The sequence below is a fragment of the Trachemys scripta genome, chromosome 13 (assembly GCF_013100865.1).
Source record: "Trachemys scripta elegans isolate TJP31775 chromosome 13, CAS_Tse_1.0, whole genome shotgun sequence".
Classification (NCBI taxonomy): domain Eukaryota; kingdom Metazoa; phylum Chordata; order Testudines; family Emydidae; genus Trachemys; species Trachemys scripta.
The window spans coordinates 41,166,964-41,183,117 of NC_048310.1; the positions used below are offsets into that span (position 1 = coordinate 41,166,964).

Here is a 16,154-nt window from a genome sequence, read left to right on the forward strand (position 1 = left end):
GGGGGGGCTGGGGATGTGTGGGGGTGCCAGAGTCAGGGCTAGGGTTGTGGGGGGGGGATGAAGGAGTCAAGCAGAGGGCTGGGTGTGTATGAGGGAGGTACAGGGCTCAGAGCAGGGGTCTGGGGTGTGTGCGGGTCTCAGGGCAGAGTATGTGTGTGGGGGGTCAGGACTCAGGGGAGAGGGCTGGCTGACTGCCTCCCTAAGAACTCCCAACCCCGCAGCTCCTTGTCCCCTGACCACCCCCTCCAGAGACCCCCCACCCTAACTGCCCCCCCTGGACCCTCCTTGCTTCCTGTCCCCTGACCCCTATCCACCGCCCGCCCCCTGACAGACCCCGGGACTCCCATGCCCCATCCAACCCCCCCTGCTCCCTGACTGCCCCCTCCAGAGACCCCCCCCCATCCAACCCATCCTGTCCCCTGACTGCCCCCACAACCACCCCTTATCCAACCCCCCCCCCCGGCCCCAGACCCCTTACTATGAGGCTCCACGCAGAGCCTAATAAGCTGCCCCGCGGGAGTGCGCAGCCTCGGCCCCCAGAGCTCTGCGCGCGCGGCGGCAGGGCTCCGGGTGAGCGGGGAGCGTCTTTCCCTCCCTGTGGAGCCAAACACTGCCCTGCAGGAGCGCGCAGCCCCAACCCCCAGAGCGCTGCGTGTGTGGCGGCAGAGCTCCAGGGGAGAGGAGAAGGCGCGGGAGGGGCCGGCAGTTTGCTGCGCTCCGGCCCAGGAGCGCGGACCCCGCGGCTTGCCGTGCTGGGAGAGTGGGGTCATTTGCACACCCCATGAGCATGGCTATGCTTCTGCTCCCTGCCCCCGTGGGGGAAGTGGAGGGCAGAGGAGAGTGGACCGGGCTGGGCAGGATTTTTAATGGCACACTGGAGTCCCGGCAGGCTCCAGCGTGCCATTAAAAATCAGCTCGCGTGCCGTCTTTGGCACGCGTGCCATAGGTTGCCGACCCCTGGCTTCCACTATTAATTCCTGTGCAAAAAGTCCATGGAGACTTTGGGGACAGGGTTTTCAGCACCTGGTGAGAACAGAGCTGAGCCTAGGGGCCCAATCCCAGTGTGGTTCCTGACCCATATGAGGGGACAGCAGACAGTTACAGGTGGGAACCAGCCCTCCGGTGCTCCTCTGAGTCAGTGCCATTTTCCTGGCTCTTTGTCTCTGGTGACACTGATGTTTTTCTCTGCTCTCCAGAGCTATCCCAGTGGCCCAGACTTGAGATCAGACAGTGGGTGAGCTTGCCTGGGAGGGCCCTCTGTGCGCTGCTCCCAGGTGCCAGTGCACAGCTGGAATGGGGCCCGCCCCTCTTCCTTTTCTCCTGCAAGACCCCAGGACACTGACCCTGTCCTCAGGGAATGGGCGTGGGCGTCCCTCAGGGAATGGGCGTTGGGGCCCCTCAGGGAACGGGCGTCCCTCAGGGAATGGGCGTGGGGGCCCCTCGGGGAACGGGCGTTTCTCAGGGAATGGGCGTCCCTCGGGGAATGGGCGTGGGCGTCCCTCAGGGAATGGGCATTGGGGCCCCTCAGGGAACGGGCGTCCCTCAGGGAATGGGTGTGGGTGCACGCCTTGGCTCCTGCCTCTCTCTGTTTGACCAACGTGGCTCTCACCGGAGTGACAGGGAGGGGGGCCCTCCACGGGCCAGCACCTCTCCCAGGGTGCCAGTGTTGAAGCGGATTGGGATCTGCCTCCTTTTTGTGTACCATACCCAGGGACAACCGAGGGTCTCCTCAGGGAACAGGGTCTGGGTGCATGCCCTCCCCTTCCGGGGGGCTGGCCGATCTGTGCCAAGCGAGGCTGAGCTGCTGTGTTAGCCCATCCGGGATCGGCTACGACCCAGAGATGTGAGTGTTAGCAGGGCAAAGCAGTTGCAAAAGTGAATAGGGGCCCGCTGTGGAGCCCACCACACTCGATGGCTCAGCCTTGTGCATGCCGGAGCAGCCACTCCCCTCTTGGCGGGACCCTCATAGCCCCCTCTTGCTGGATCTCCAGCCCTGTCTGTGTTGCTGCTGTGTTCTCTAGCAGTTGCCTTGAAGGCATGCATGGGCCCCATGCCACGTATCCATGTTGTCTCAAAAGGCCTCTGGGAAAGCAGGGAGAAGGGGGTCTCCATAGCCCACCCTATATTCCACTGTCCTTTGCTGGTGTGACCCAGGGAGCTGGGGGAGAAGGGGGGCTTGTTGGCCGTTCCTCTCTTCTGCCATCCTACCCTGCTGTGACCCAGATCAATCTTGGGGGATCACCATCCCTGTCAGTCCACGTGTTGCTCTGCAGACCATTCTCCTTCCTCCTGGGGAAGCCTGGCGGGGCCTGCCAGGGGTGCCCCCTGTCCTTAAGATGCGGCCTGTGCTCTCCTTCCTAAGCGTTGCTACCTGGTTGTTCCTGCCAATAGCATATGCTTGTCTCAAAGATTAAGCCATGCCTGGCTAAGTAGACATGGCCAGTACCATAGGCGCCAACTTTTTCCGGTGCTGGTGGGTGCCACTCCCCCCCCGCCCCTGCCCCAACTCCACCCCATCCCCGCCCCTGGCCCCGCCCCCATTCCAACCCCATCCCCAAAGTCCCCACCCTAACTCCACCCCTCCCTGCCCCTATTGGATCCCTTCCCCAAATCCCCGCCCCAGCCCCGCCTCTTCCCCCAGCGTGCTGCGTTCCCCTCCTCCTCCTCCCTCCCTGCCCCGTGAATCAGCTGTTTTGCGGTGCAAGCGCTGGGAGGGAGGGGAGAGAAGCAGGACGCGGCGGCACAATCGTGGAGGAGGCGGAGGCGGAGGTAAGCTGGAGCAGGGGCCGGGGCGGGGCCACAGGGTGCTGAGCACCCACCAATTTTTTTCCATTTATCAGACCAAAACCAACCCACCCATCTGTTTTCGTGATTCTAGCTAACCTTGGGCCAAGCACACGCCCCTGTGCTGAGATTGTGCAACTGAATGTCTATCCTAGCAACATTTGATGGTATTTCGTGTACCTACCACCGCGACCACAGGGAATCAGGGTTCGAATCCAGAGACGGAGCCTGGGAAACGGCTACCGCAGCTGAGGACAGCAGCAGGCATCCACATGACACCCTCTCAGCCCAGGGAGGGAGTGATGAAAAATAGATGGCGAGGCCATGGCAGCGGTTCATCAGAGCACCTTCTGAGTGATGCCCCCCGAGGCACACGTAGGCAGCTCGCAGGTGCTGCTAACCACGACATGTGCCATCCATCATGACCCACCTCAATCAGCATGGATGGTGGTGGGGGACATCCCAGAGGGATGAGAACTGTTTCCTTCACCCAGATCCCTCTTGCTGTCCATGCTCCTGATGGCCCAGTGAGGTGGTGGTTCAAAGACTTGCATGGCCTGAGGCAGCCTGGAAACACCCATGGGGATGCCAAGCAGAGACTACCAGAGCCTGCCCCATTTAAATTAAGAGTCCAGGATCTCATGAACCACCTATTTCTGATGCCCTGTACCTGTACCAGTGAAAGCGGTGGCTGTGTCCTGTGCAGGAAAGGGTTTTCTGAGTAGAGTTTAAAAAGTGAACCACAAACATTCCTAGCTTGGAAGAAATAGCCGGGGTGTGCACAGACTTGTCTTTACCAAGGTGCAAACTGTTAATTGGAAATCAATGAAATCTGTTCAAACCTCAAGCGTCCATAAGGACATCCCAGCCCTGCCCTGCCCTGCCTTAGGGCATATCTACACTACAAACTTATGTCGCTCTATGTTAGGTCCACGTGCAGCCACCACAGTAATTGCTGGTTTCTCATGTCTATACTACCCTCCTGTCAGGGGTGCACGTCTTCACCAGGAGCTTCCACTCACTGAAGAGGGGCAGTGGGGGGCAGGGGGGGCTGAGAGTCTGGGCTCTCAGCTCCGCACCGAGCTCCCCGCCTGGAGCTGGGCTGCTCCCCAGTGGGAGCCTGGCTACCCACGGGGCTCCCAAATCCCAGCTGTGAGTTGGCTGCCTGCCCACTTGGAGCGGGGAGCCTGGGGGCAACAGTGCTCCCCGTGGAGAGCCAGCCCAGCTCGGAGCAGGGCCCAGGCAGCAGCCTGCTGGAAGAGGGCAGCCGGAAACCTCGGGGGCAGCCGATTTCTGGCTGGAGCCCCCCCCGCCCCAGGGTGACAGCCTATGTGGTGAGTGGGGTGCGCGGTTCACAGCAGGGAGCCAACCAGCCTTTCTTGTGTAAGCAGAGTCAGGACGAGCTCTACCCTGACATCTGGTGGTGAATTATGGCGAGTGTGGAAAAGAACTCCAGGGGCTGATCTTGTTTGCATAGGCACACCTACCCGCCTGGCATGAAACAACAGCAACTCAAAGTGGTTACTTTGGCTGGTGTGGGATCCCCAGTTTTCTCTGTTATTGGGGCAGGAAGAATAAAGTTTTGTTACCCTGATTCTGTGAATCAAGGCCAGTGGAACTGTTGTATGACAGAAGGACTGAGTGAGTCCTTCACCATTACCTAAGTAGCACTTGCTTGACAAGGGGCATGGGTTACAAAACCCAATGAATTGAGAGAGCATGGGGATGGGTATTTGTACCTGATGGTATGGGCCCACCCTGAGGGTTTGAAACACCAATTGCACTATCTCCTCTCTCCACTGTTGAACGTCAGAGCTAAAAGTCTAGTTACAGGCTGCTGAGCTGAATTCACTTTGGGCCGATGGTGCACTAGCACTGGGGCTCCCCTATGAGCTGAAATTGCTATGAGCTGAAATCACAAAAGAGCTAAGGTTATTAAGAGCTGAGATCACTGAATGCTGTGTTAACTAGTGGGGGAGCCTGAAGCTATATTGCTAAACAGCTGGTGGAGCAATTTGTGGGGACAACTGGAGGAGTGGGGCAAAGCCTTGTAGGGCCAGTTGGAGTGGCCCAAGGAACGGCAAGCAGAGCTGTTTGCGTGGAGGCTGGAGTGGGTCACAGGTTGGTGAGCAGAGCAGTTTGTGGGGACAGCAGGAAGTGGACTTGCTCATGGTGAAGGCTGTGGCAGAACCCCCTGGGGCCTCGGATCATGTAAGGTGCCCCTTAACACTCTGCATGCCCCCCCTTTTTACTCTGGGGCTGCACTGACCAGGGACAGAGACTTCGGGGTCTGTTGGACTTTGAGGACTCTGGGTGATTTTTGGGTTGCTGGATTCAAGAACCAAAGGGAAAGGACACAGCCCAATTTGCTGGGGGGGGTCTTTTGATCATGGTTTGTGTTATGATTCCTGTTTGTGTGTTTTTCCAATTTAATGCTGATGTCGTTTACCTCATGTTATTAAACATTTTCTGTTACACTCAGACTCCGTGCTTGCGAGAGGGGAAGTATTGCCTCTTAGAGGCGCCCAGGGGGTGGTATGTAATTGTCCCAGGTCACTGGGTGGGGGCCCGAGCCCGTTTTGTATTGCGTTAATGAAACGGAATCCCTAGATATAGAACCCGGCTGCCTACCTTGTTGCTGCCAACTTAGATGGGCACTTGTCAATCAACAAGAGCGACCCCAACAGCTGATGTAAGTACCTGCGGTGTCTACTCGGACACTGCATCACCTAACAGCACCGACACAGGCCCCACGCCTCTCCTGGAGGCGTTAGGACGTTGGTGTAGTGGCACTTGCATTGGCAGGGGCAAGGCTGGAGCGTGGTTGATATAAGCTGCCTTCCGTCAACCTGACTGTCATGTAGACCAGACCTTAGACCCGCTTTATTCCCCTCCTCCCCACCTGCTCTTCCATGTGTAACTTACATCCACTACACACATGGCGTTTGGACTTGGCTCAGGGGCTCTACTCTGGAGTTATTTGCCGTGTAACCTATTTGCTTCTCTAGAGAAAGGGTAACGGGAAAGCATCATTCCTCTGTTTGTTTCTCAACCTCCACCAGCTGGGACCTGCCTCCCCGTTTGCATTATGGAGTATCAGGGAGGTTGTGACCCCCTGACGCCTGTGTGAGACTCCACTGGGGGTCACAACCCAGGGAGAGATCACCTAGGTAATGAACACTGGCAGCTGAATCACGCTACAGGGTCATTCCAGGATGGCCCAGTGGTCTGGGTGCCAGCTTGTCATGCAAGAGAAATGAATGGAATTCCCTGCTCTGCCACAAACTCCTGGCGTGACCCTGGGTAAATGCTTTAGTCTCCCTGTGCCTTAGTTCCCCATTGCCCTGCCTGGTGTGTGTGTGTGTGTGGGGGGGCGGCGATAAATACATTCCAGATTGACAGGTGCTCTGATTCTCCAGCAGCGGAGGCTGTCTAGCATTGCAGCTCCAGTCGCTCTCCTGAACCATTTATTGCTACGTAATTCTTTGCCAACAGGCTGCATCTTACTCTTTATGTTCAACAACAACTTGAAAAATTCCCCCGCCCAGCCCCATCCATTGTTGAATCCGTTCGCTTCTCCACGAGCAAGGCGAGCCCCGGCGTGGCTCCGTAGTGAGACTGGGGCCGTGGGAACAGTCCCTGGATTTGGGAGAGAGACGAGAAGTCAAGGCGTCAAGTTTCACTCCTGACTAGTGTGGGGTGACCCACCCTTTGGGGGACCGATGGAGATGTCTTAATGAGATCAGGGTGTGGTCAGCCCTTCCTGAACTTCTGGCTCCTTCAAAGGCAAATGTTGACATCATTCTCCACCAGTGGTACCTACGGTGAAAGCTGCAGTAGAGAAAGGACTTGGGCATTTCTATCACGGTGTCCCCTATCCATGCTCAAGGTGGGGTTAGCACAGAGTGCAAAGCACCCCTGCGCCATCTACACGCCAGCTTCCACTGTTGCTCCAGTTGGTGGAGAATTCCAGCTACAAAGTCGGCTGGAGCAGACACAGCCCAGTCCTCCCGCATCTACAGATTTCCCTTTGAAAAGCACTTCAGCTTCTGGACACAAAAAGCTCTGTGTGATTGGGGGGGGGGGATCAGGGCATCCCTTGTCACTTAGCCTGCACAGAAACCGTTCAGCACCAGCACATAGCCAACGAGTCTCCCAGGGGGCGGGAGGGAGGACACATGACATCCAAGGGGTTCCCAGACCCCACAGAATCATGAGACTTTACATTTAGAGTTGGGTTCACTTGCTATTTATTGTGTTTATTGGCATTGGAGTCTTTAGGGGACACGTTTACAAGCGACCAGGAGAGCTACAGACCAGCTTTTTTCGTTAACGCAAGCTGACAAGGTGGAGTTATATGGTGATTCCAGGGCTCGGGGCTTTAAAGAAAACACCAAATGCCATAAGATTTGTGATCAAAGCACACGTGTTGGAGCGGCTTTGTGTTAAACATTCAGGGGTTGGAACGTCCCTGCCGCGAAGGTGCCAGTCCAGTCACAGCAGTGTCCAGGGACCATCCACCAGAATCCCTCCAGCGACTCTCCTCTGCGGGGGCTGCCGTGCACCACCTGGGCGTCCTGGGGCGGGAGACAGCGGGCGGTGTTTCTGACTCAGGCAACACACCCCAGGCCAGGTCACATCGTGCTCTCTCCTCAACAACCCTGGTGAGAAAATCCCCCACTGGGGCAGGCTCGAATGTGAGGCAAGTCTCCATTGCTGCCGCAGAGCGGGCCCTCGGACACCTACTCTGGTGGGGAGCAACCCAGAACCGCACCCTCAGAGCAACAGAAATGCAGCCTGTTCATGGCAGGAGAAGCCACCACCTTCCTTGGATTCCCCATGCCCGAAAGATTTCCTGAGCTTGTCCTGTGGCACCGGTAGAGAAAATCCACTCCTCTGCGCTCTCCATCCTTCACCTTTGCTCTCATTCTTCCCTGCGAGAGCAAGGCAAAGCTCCCGCTGCCAGGCACCTTGGAAGATGCTTCGTAGGGCGCTGGCTTCCTCTGGGCCCCAGGGAGATGGCAGGCACAACGCAACACGGAAGCTGGGATTGTGGAGCACAAGCAGACAGGCAGCACGACAACAGAGACCACATGCCGAAGCGGCGCAGAGGGCACGGAGAGAGGGACGAAATGGCTACGCTCCCTTCCTGATCATAGGCAGAATCCTATTTACCTGAGGCAGGAGAGAGCCGAGGCGTCCGTCACTAACACGGCCCCCCATGCAGCCGCTCAGAATGCCTGGGCTAGACCCATTTTCCACAAGTCTCTGTGCCCAGCTCACGGAACAGGGAACATGAGGGGTGGGCCGCTGTCCCAGCATGCAAAGGGCCTTTGGTACCATGCAGATCTGCTCTCCTGGTGCGTTCACAGCTTCTCTGCTGACTGCACTGCCCATGGCCAAGGTGCCAGGACAGGGGGGCCAGGGCCCTCCCACTTTTACTGGCCGTAAGGGCGAGCAGTGCGGGGCGGAGCCTCCAGGGGAAGGGGTGGTGCCTTGGGGGCAGCATGGCATTGGGGGCAGGGCCACAGTTCAGGCACCTGTGGCCCCCCACTTTTAGGGCATTTCCACTGCCCTCGCCCATGGCCTGGGAGCAACGCCAGAGCGATCTGCAGGCTGGGATTTCCCGTCCCGAGCGCGGACCCCCCCCCCCCCCCCCCAGATAGCACCCCCGTGAGCTGGGAGCGGTCTCCGGTCCGGCTAAGCTGCCCTGGAAGGGATCTCTACTCACACGATTCGCTGTATAGCATCCACATGACCTTGGCGCAGTTATCCAGCAGGGCTTTGGGGCGCACGGCCTTCCGGCTGCTCCCTGCGTCGCTGCTGAGAACCTGCTCGACCACTTCGCAAACGTTTGTGTCGCTCTGCAGAAACAACACACACGCAGGGCAGTAAATGGCCTGCTCCCCGGACACCTTCTGCCCCTCCCCTGCTGCCTGGCTCTCCACACCCCCTCTCCCTCACGGGCCGGAACTGCACAGCTCCCAAACCTCGAGGGGATTTAAAGGTGGGCTGTTGGATTGAGTCACCCAGCTCCATCTCGTTAGCACCTTCCCCGGCTCTAGTCAAGACAGGGCAATGGCACTTTGGCCCATGCTAAACGGAGCTGACGCCTAGGAGGGAGTGTATGGTGCTAACCCAAGTCGCGCTGGTGCTAAGTGGGGTTTCCAGACAACTCCGGATACGGCTCCAAGTGAAAGCTTTTCCGGAATGAGGCGGGGGAGAGCTCCTGCGGAGTGACTTCATGTCTGGGCAGGCCGTTCGGTTGGCTCGACTGAGCTAACCCAACTGAGAACAGCACTGGGGGGCTAGATCCCACCCTCAGGACGATCCGTCCACCCCCTCCCCCATGAAGGCATCTGGCCCCGTGCCATTCTGCTCTATCGAATGGCATCCTCCACACGGCATGACCTTGCACGCATGGTACAAGCGAGGTCACACTGCGTGGGAGACGCCATTTCGTTTCTGTATGTTGCCTATGGAGGCGTCGCCTAACTATGCATGTCACTGAAAAGGTGAGACCATCCTAGCCTAGCAGCTGTCTATACACAAGTTGTACCACTTTAGCTGTACTGGCCTAGGCAACACGGTACAAGCCCTAGTGTGGCTGTAGCTGTAGGTACACTGGTGTCTACTGTGTGTAGATTATTCCTGTATGGAGAGGGGAGCCATACTGGGACAAGGCACCTACCCCATGGGTTATATTGATATAACTACACCAGTCAAACATCACCCCCCCGCCCACCACCAACACAGTTATACCAAGACAAACTCTGTGTAGACCAAACCCTAATCTAGTCCCAGCCTGAAAGAGCAACAGAGAACCACCAGCGCTCCAGCTGTGAGCCGACGCTTTCAGACATACTTCGACGGCTTAGCCACACAAGCCAGCAGCATTGCTTCAACTCTCCGCCCAGGCTCCTTGTCATTCCAAAGTCACCTCACGCTCAGACATCGGCAGAAAAACTCGCCCGAACAACAGGCCTGGAGCTTTCATCGCAATCCTCAGCCGCTAAACAAACACCCACACAGACAGACTGGCCAAAACAGCAGGACTTCAGGTCAGGCTGACCGAATTTTTCCACCACATTTGAAGATGGAGGGAGGGGAAAGTGTTTCTTAATCGGCTTGTTTCAAACTCGTTTTCAGCTTCTTTTTGTTCACATCTAGGTGTTTGCTGGCTTTGCTCAGGCATTTTAGAAGTGACTGGATACATGCCTCCTGAATGACAATTCTGAGTGTCCCCTCACTTCCCACACACAGATAATACCCCTACAGTTTAGGGCAAAGATAGCTGCCACGTCAGTTCTCATCCAAGGCCTCCAACAGAACCAGGAGACGCCAGATATGAGGTTCACGATACTAAGACACGAGAACCCTCTAAGGAACCCAAGTCCCCTCTTGGTCTTTCTCTATAGACACACAATGAAGGGAACATGTCAGCTGATAGATCTCGCCTTAGAAGTCATCTTGAGAGCGACGCTAACCTCAGTGACTGTGAAGCCCCCAGGCCCGTTGGAGTTTTCTAGTTTAGGCATGTGGGTGAGCTCCCGTTCTAGTTTACCCTGGCCTAACCTGGGTCTCTGTTCCTAACCTAGACAATCCTGAAGAGAGGGAATCACAAATCCACCACTGAATGGTAGAGTCCGAAACAGACCAGGTATGTGTAGCAGGAGAAGAGCAGCTTAAGGGTGCCCAGCAGGAGGGTGTGTGGGAGAATTCTCCCCTGCCACACAGGAAATGCAAGAGGAAGGCCCGGGCAGCAGGAGGCGCTCACCCACACTGCAATTCAGCCAGGACACCGAGGTTCCACGCTTGTGAAATGGGCTGTGGGATCTTTAATCAGCACCCCCATTTCCCCTCTCCCAATGGCCAGAACCTGGTCCCCGACCACTAGGCTATGGGACTGGCTCAGGGCTGCTCAAAGGGGAGGCTGCCAGCTGATCCCGCCCCGCCCTGGCTGGTCCCAGCCCACCTGAAGGGGGATCTGACAGCTCAAGGGGCTACATTGGCGGTGACACCAATTACTGGTGCTAGTAGCATTTGTAGGTGAAGCACCGTTTCTCTTTGAAAGTCAGTTCTGCTAGAGGGTCAGTGACAGCAAAGGCAAGTCCCTGAACAACAGGCATTTCCCGAAAGCAAAGACAATGCTTGTATCTTGGCCATGGTCCTGCAGCAGGACTGTAGAGAGAAAGGACACTAAACAAAGTCATCTGCATCAACTGAGGCCTCCTATGTAGCAGGGGACAGTATTGCCACAGAAGAACCAATGCTGCAGCTGGGAAGTTTCTTTCACTTGTGATTTGATGTTTCGCTCACATGAGTCATCATCATCTAGAATGTCAAAGATGACCTGCCAAAAACTCCAAACAGGACGGGCTTTCTGCCCTTCTTTGCTTCTGGCTGATGGATAAAGGAGGGCTGGCAACGAACATTTTCCTTTTCCCTTCTTCTTTCCATTAAAAATTCAGTGGCGCTCACTGAAAACCAGAGCACAATTTGGGCAGAAATTTTCATGACAATTACATGAGTTTTTGTTTGTTTTTTAATTGGGTCAAAATTTCAATGAACATGAGTCAGAATTTTATCATCTCTTGAGCTGATCAAACAATGGGGCAAAATATTCACTATAACTTCCATCAGGAAGGTCACCCTGTTATGACAACAGGTTGAAACGTTGATGAAAAATGTCACTGAAATTGCGTATTTTAAATGGTTTCGACCAGCTGTGTGTGACACTGCAAACCAGGTACTGGCTCATGCCAAGGCCCCCACACCTCACGTGAATGCTGACAGATACCTAGCTGGGATCCGTCCGGCTCGCCTGCGTGTTAGTATTGTTAAGAGTTATAAAAAATGTGCTTAGTGTTTAGACTTTATTGAATGCTTGTGAATTGATGTCTGCATTCATCTCCCTTATAACATCTGTAGCCCATGTTATAAGGTAATATCTGAGCAGCTGCATTGTGAGCCTCTGTGACTGCGTAAATCACCAGACAGGAGACATTAATTAGTGTGAAAACATGTCCTGTTGGAGGCTGCATATGTCCTGCACCACATGGAAGGTCCATCCCAAACTATTGTGGAACATCAAAGAGGACAAAAAGACTTTGTTGATTTCTCTTCCCTCCCCTCCCCTCGCCCCCCCTCCCCCACTGAAGAGGAGACTTGCAAGTGAATTCCTCCCAACCTCAGAGTTTGCAATTTCAAGGGGGCTGAAAGAGGGGGAGGCTAACAAGGAGGAACTGTGTCTGTGCTGCTGGGACTCAAAGTGACAAGGGTTACTAAGCAGAAGCAAAAGATCCCCAGTGCGTGGCCGGGGTCAGCCCTAAAGGCTGGATACAGTTTGCTTATCACAGACCTTTTAGTACTTTTTGAAACTTAAGTTTGGAACTCATTTGAGTGCACACAGGTTTACCTGCTTTAACCTGTAAACAATTTATTTCCTTTTCCTATATAATAAATCTCTAGATAGCTTGTTATAGGGTTGGGTACAAGTGTTGTTTATGGTGTGAGATCTAAAGTGCCACTGATCTGGCGAAGTAACCTGAATATTGCTGTGATCTTTGGTGTGAGGGACACAAAGATAAGCTTACCGGGGGGGCAAGACAGATCGCATACCCAAGGGGACTGTCTGTGACTCTAGGGGTAGGGTGGTAGAACGTCTGAGGAGTTTACATTCGTTCACTTAAGCAGTGGGGCGAACAGCCAGCCCCGTGAATCAATCAGCACCCAACCCCTTCAGCCAGGGCCGGCTCCAGGCACCAGCCAACCAAGCACGTGCTTGGGGCGGCACCTTGTAAGGGGCGGCCAATCTTCGGGTGGGGGGGCGGCGCTCGGGTTTTTTGTTTGTTTGTTTCAGCGGGGCAGGGCGGCGCGCGGGGGGGGAGGTTTGTTTTGGCGGAGCGGCGCTGCTTTTTTTTTTGCTTGGGGCGGCAAAGAAGTTAGAGCCGGCCCTGCCTTCAGCGTAGGGCTGGAAGAGCGGCCCGGTCTTCTATGAGGCCCTCACAGGACATTCCAGCTGACATTCCTGGCACTCCCATGGTAAGAACACAAGAAATGAACAAACCACATTCCCGGAGAGGGAGCGCATGACACACCCTGGCTGCACTTACAGACAGGGCCGGCTCTAACTTTTTTGCCACCCCAGGCAAAAAAGAAGAGCGTTGCCCTGCCATAACACCCCCCCCCCCCCCCCCCCAGTGACGCGCCAGGCTGCCCAAAGCCCCGGGCCGCTGAAATTCCCGGAGCGCTGCGCCACTCAACCCCCCGCCCTCCCCCCAGCGCCGCGCTGGACCGGGCTGCCGAAACCCCCGGAGCGCCGGGCTGGGCCGCTCAAACCCCCGCCCCGCCGAGCGCCGCGCTGGGCTGCCCAAACCTCTGGAGCGCTGCGCCGGGCCACTCAAACGTCCCCTGAGCGCCGGGCCGGCCAACCCCCCGCCCCCCCGAACCTCCCCCAGCGCCGAGCCGGCCAAACACCCCAAATTTGTACCTCCAGTACCCAAGAGCCGTGTTTGATTCCTGTCCCGCCTGCCCTCCGTTCAGCCCTGGAGTTGCCCTGGGAGCGCCGCCTGTCTGCTCTGCGGGGGGGGATGGCGGGGTGTCCCCCTCCCCTGCACCCGTGTAAAGCTGGGGGGACGGGACGGGGGGTTTCTGTGCTGCTGCCTCTCTGGGCCCCGAGCTGTGGGCAGCTGCCTGTGTCTGAATGAGCCTAGTTCAGGCTCCTGACCCAGAGTGATTTCTTAAAGAGACAGCGCAGTCACTCACTCAGGCACACACACACACTGCCCTCAGCACAACACACACACACACACACACACACACGCGCGCCAGGGCTCCCTGCATCCAGGTCCCTTTCCCCACCTGGGCTGTGCTGAGGCAGCAGGAGCTGCCCTTACGCAGCCGGCAGGGAAAGTGCCCTGGGTGCAGGGAGCCCTGACAGCTCCTTGCTCCCCCTTCCCAGCCCCCTAGGGCTGCGCGGGGGGGGGGAGGCGCAGCAGTGCCAGCTGCTTTTTGCATCCAGGTCAGGTTCCCCACGTGGGTGCAGGAGGGGGATGCAGGGGCTGGGGGCACAGGAGGGAGGGGCAGGGGTTGGGGGCACAGGAGGGAGGGGCAGGGGTTGGGGTTGGGGTGAAGGGGCACCATGCAGGAGTTAGGGGCACAGGAGGGGGCAGGTGTTGGGTTACAGGAGGGGGCAGAGGTTGGGAGTGAAGGGAGTGTAGGGTTTAGGGGTGCAGGAGGGGGAACAGGCACTGTGCCCGTTTGCCCCTAATGCAGGGGTTGGGGGGAAGGGAGGGTGGGGAGCCTGGGGAGCCCACGGGGGCCAGGGGCAATGGGGGGTGCCACGCGCATGGGGGCCAGGGGCACCAAAATGCAAGTTCTCCCCGGGTGCCATTTTCCCTAAGGCTGGCCCTGTTCCTGAACAATGCAAAAGTTGGCCCCTGGGTTGCACACGGAGCCCTGCAGGATGGGAATGGCTATTAAACCTCAACATCTCCCATAAAAGCCATTAAAAAAACAAAACAAAACCAAAACAGACTCAAACTTCGCAGCTTAGCTTAGGTACTAGGAGAGGATTTTTCTACCACAGTAGAAGTGAATTGGCTACAGCATTGCTGAATGATGATATCCTGATTAGAGAGGCATCCTCCACACCTCTCATCTGTATAGACACACACCCAAAGGCGTTAAGGACAATAACAGATTTGTCTAAACCAGGGTGCTCAGCTCAAAAAAGCTGAGGATTTCTACTAAAATGATCGGCAGTGAGATTAGCACTGACTCCTGATTGTCATCATTAGGCTTCAGCGTTAACAATGCATTGTGATGACTAGGCACAGTTCAGACATTGCTGAGAAGTGTTAGAGGGCCTGTCACTATGCCATGACTGATGTCCCCAACTGCTTAACTGTCACGCAGGAGGATCTCAAAATTACAAACCACTTCACCCAGCACTAATACGCAGCCACTTCCGGAGTGGAATGCAGCTGCTAGCTAACAACAGCAGCAGCAATGCCATGAGGAAAACAGTATCTAAACCCACTGAATGTGCAGGAGGAAATTCCTGGGCTGCCGGAGGCACTCACCCACACTGGAATTTAGCCACGACACTGAGGTTCCCATAGCTATACTTGTGAAACAGGCTGTGATCTTTAATGAGCACAATTGGTCAGCACCCCCATTTCCCCTCTCCCAACCCCTGCCCCTGAGCATTAGGCTGTCCTGCCTCGCCCTGACTGGTCCTTGGTACAGCCCTCCCCACACTGTCGATCCAAGAGGATCACAGCTGCCAAGTGGTGACACCAACAGGACAAATGGGTGCGGCAAGTCAGCTCTTCTGGACTCTGTCAGTGACAACCAAGGCAGGTCCCTGAACAATGGGCGTTTGCCGAATGCAAAGACAATGCTTGTAGCTTGTCAGTCAGCTCCATTGTGGTCCTGCAGCGGGGTTGTACAGAGACACAGACGTTAATAAAAAGCCACTTGTATCAGCTGGGAATCAAACCCAGGCCTGCTAAGGAACAGAGCAAGGTTCTACTGCTGAGCCACCAGCTAGACCAGACCTCAGCCGAGAGCTCACTGACATGAGCGAGGAGTACATTGCCTGTGGGAGACCCAGCATCTCCCACACCGGAGACAGCGCAGAGAAAGCGGATCCCTGTACAGCTTGGAAGCTCTTTGAAGCAGGGACTGTTTATTTTCAGTTTATCCCATGTCCTGGGCCCCAGTCCTGGTCTGGCCACTCTTCTCCTATAAACCATAGCAACAGCTCCACGATTGGATCTAGACCAGGGACAGCAACAGTGGGGAATGTTTGCGAGGGGATTTGGCCAGGAATAATTGCCTGGGAAAGTCCCTGGGATTTTTAATGACAAATGCTCAGGGTTTTCATTTAGCTGAAGGCCACAGAGCAGAGCAGCACGCTGCCACGTGAATACGATGGGGAACCTACTCAATCAGCCAGGCCCATGAGCACAGAACCTGCATTTCCTTAGGGGCTAAAACAGCCCAAAGCTCTGGGCAAGCCTGGGTTCACAGCTGTGATGGAACAGAGCCAAGTTACAGGATAACAGCATGTGATGGCAACAGCCCTTAAAACTCCTGTAAGATTTCTACAGGGGAATAACAGGGGGTGAGAAATATTCCTAAAGAGGGACCTTTATTTTAAAAGATTGCAGTTCCCTTCCCAACTGCAATTCAACAGGGCTGCAAAAGAGAAGGCAAAAAGAAAAACACAGCTGCATTGGCCGGGAATCGAACCCGGGCCTCCCGCGTGGCAGGCGAGAATTCTACCACTGAACCACCAATGCTCAGCCTGCCCAGGGCCTCCTCACAGCTGGCTGAACCCTCCAAAAAGTGGTGCTGGAAAC

General features: G+C 56.0%; 1 protein-coding gene and 1 non-coding gene across 9 annotated transcripts in view; both read right to left on the reverse strand.

The window, feature by feature from the left end:
• Positions 1-7,017: 7,017 nt before the first annotated feature.
• IL34 (interleukin 34) overlaps positions 7,018-16,154 on the reverse strand; it is a 34,945-nt gene continuing 25,808 nt past the window's right edge. For all 8 annotated transcript variants that reach the window (XM_034788762.1, XM_034788760.1, XM_034788767.1 and 5 more), the window contains exons 6-7: positions 8,516-8,648; positions 7,018-7,959 (exon numbers count right to left, since the gene is read on the reverse strand). In XM_034788762.1, coding sequence (XP_034644653.1) covers positions 7,952-7,959; positions 8,516-8,648 — 141 coding nt within the window. In that variant the 3' untranslated portion in view covers positions 7,018-7,951. The remainder of the gene's footprint in view (positions 7,960-8,515; positions 8,649-16,154) is intronic.
• Positions 16,024-16,094, reverse strand: TRNAG-GCC. The gene has a single exon. It is a non-coding gene; the product is annotated as a tRNA-Gly (tRNA).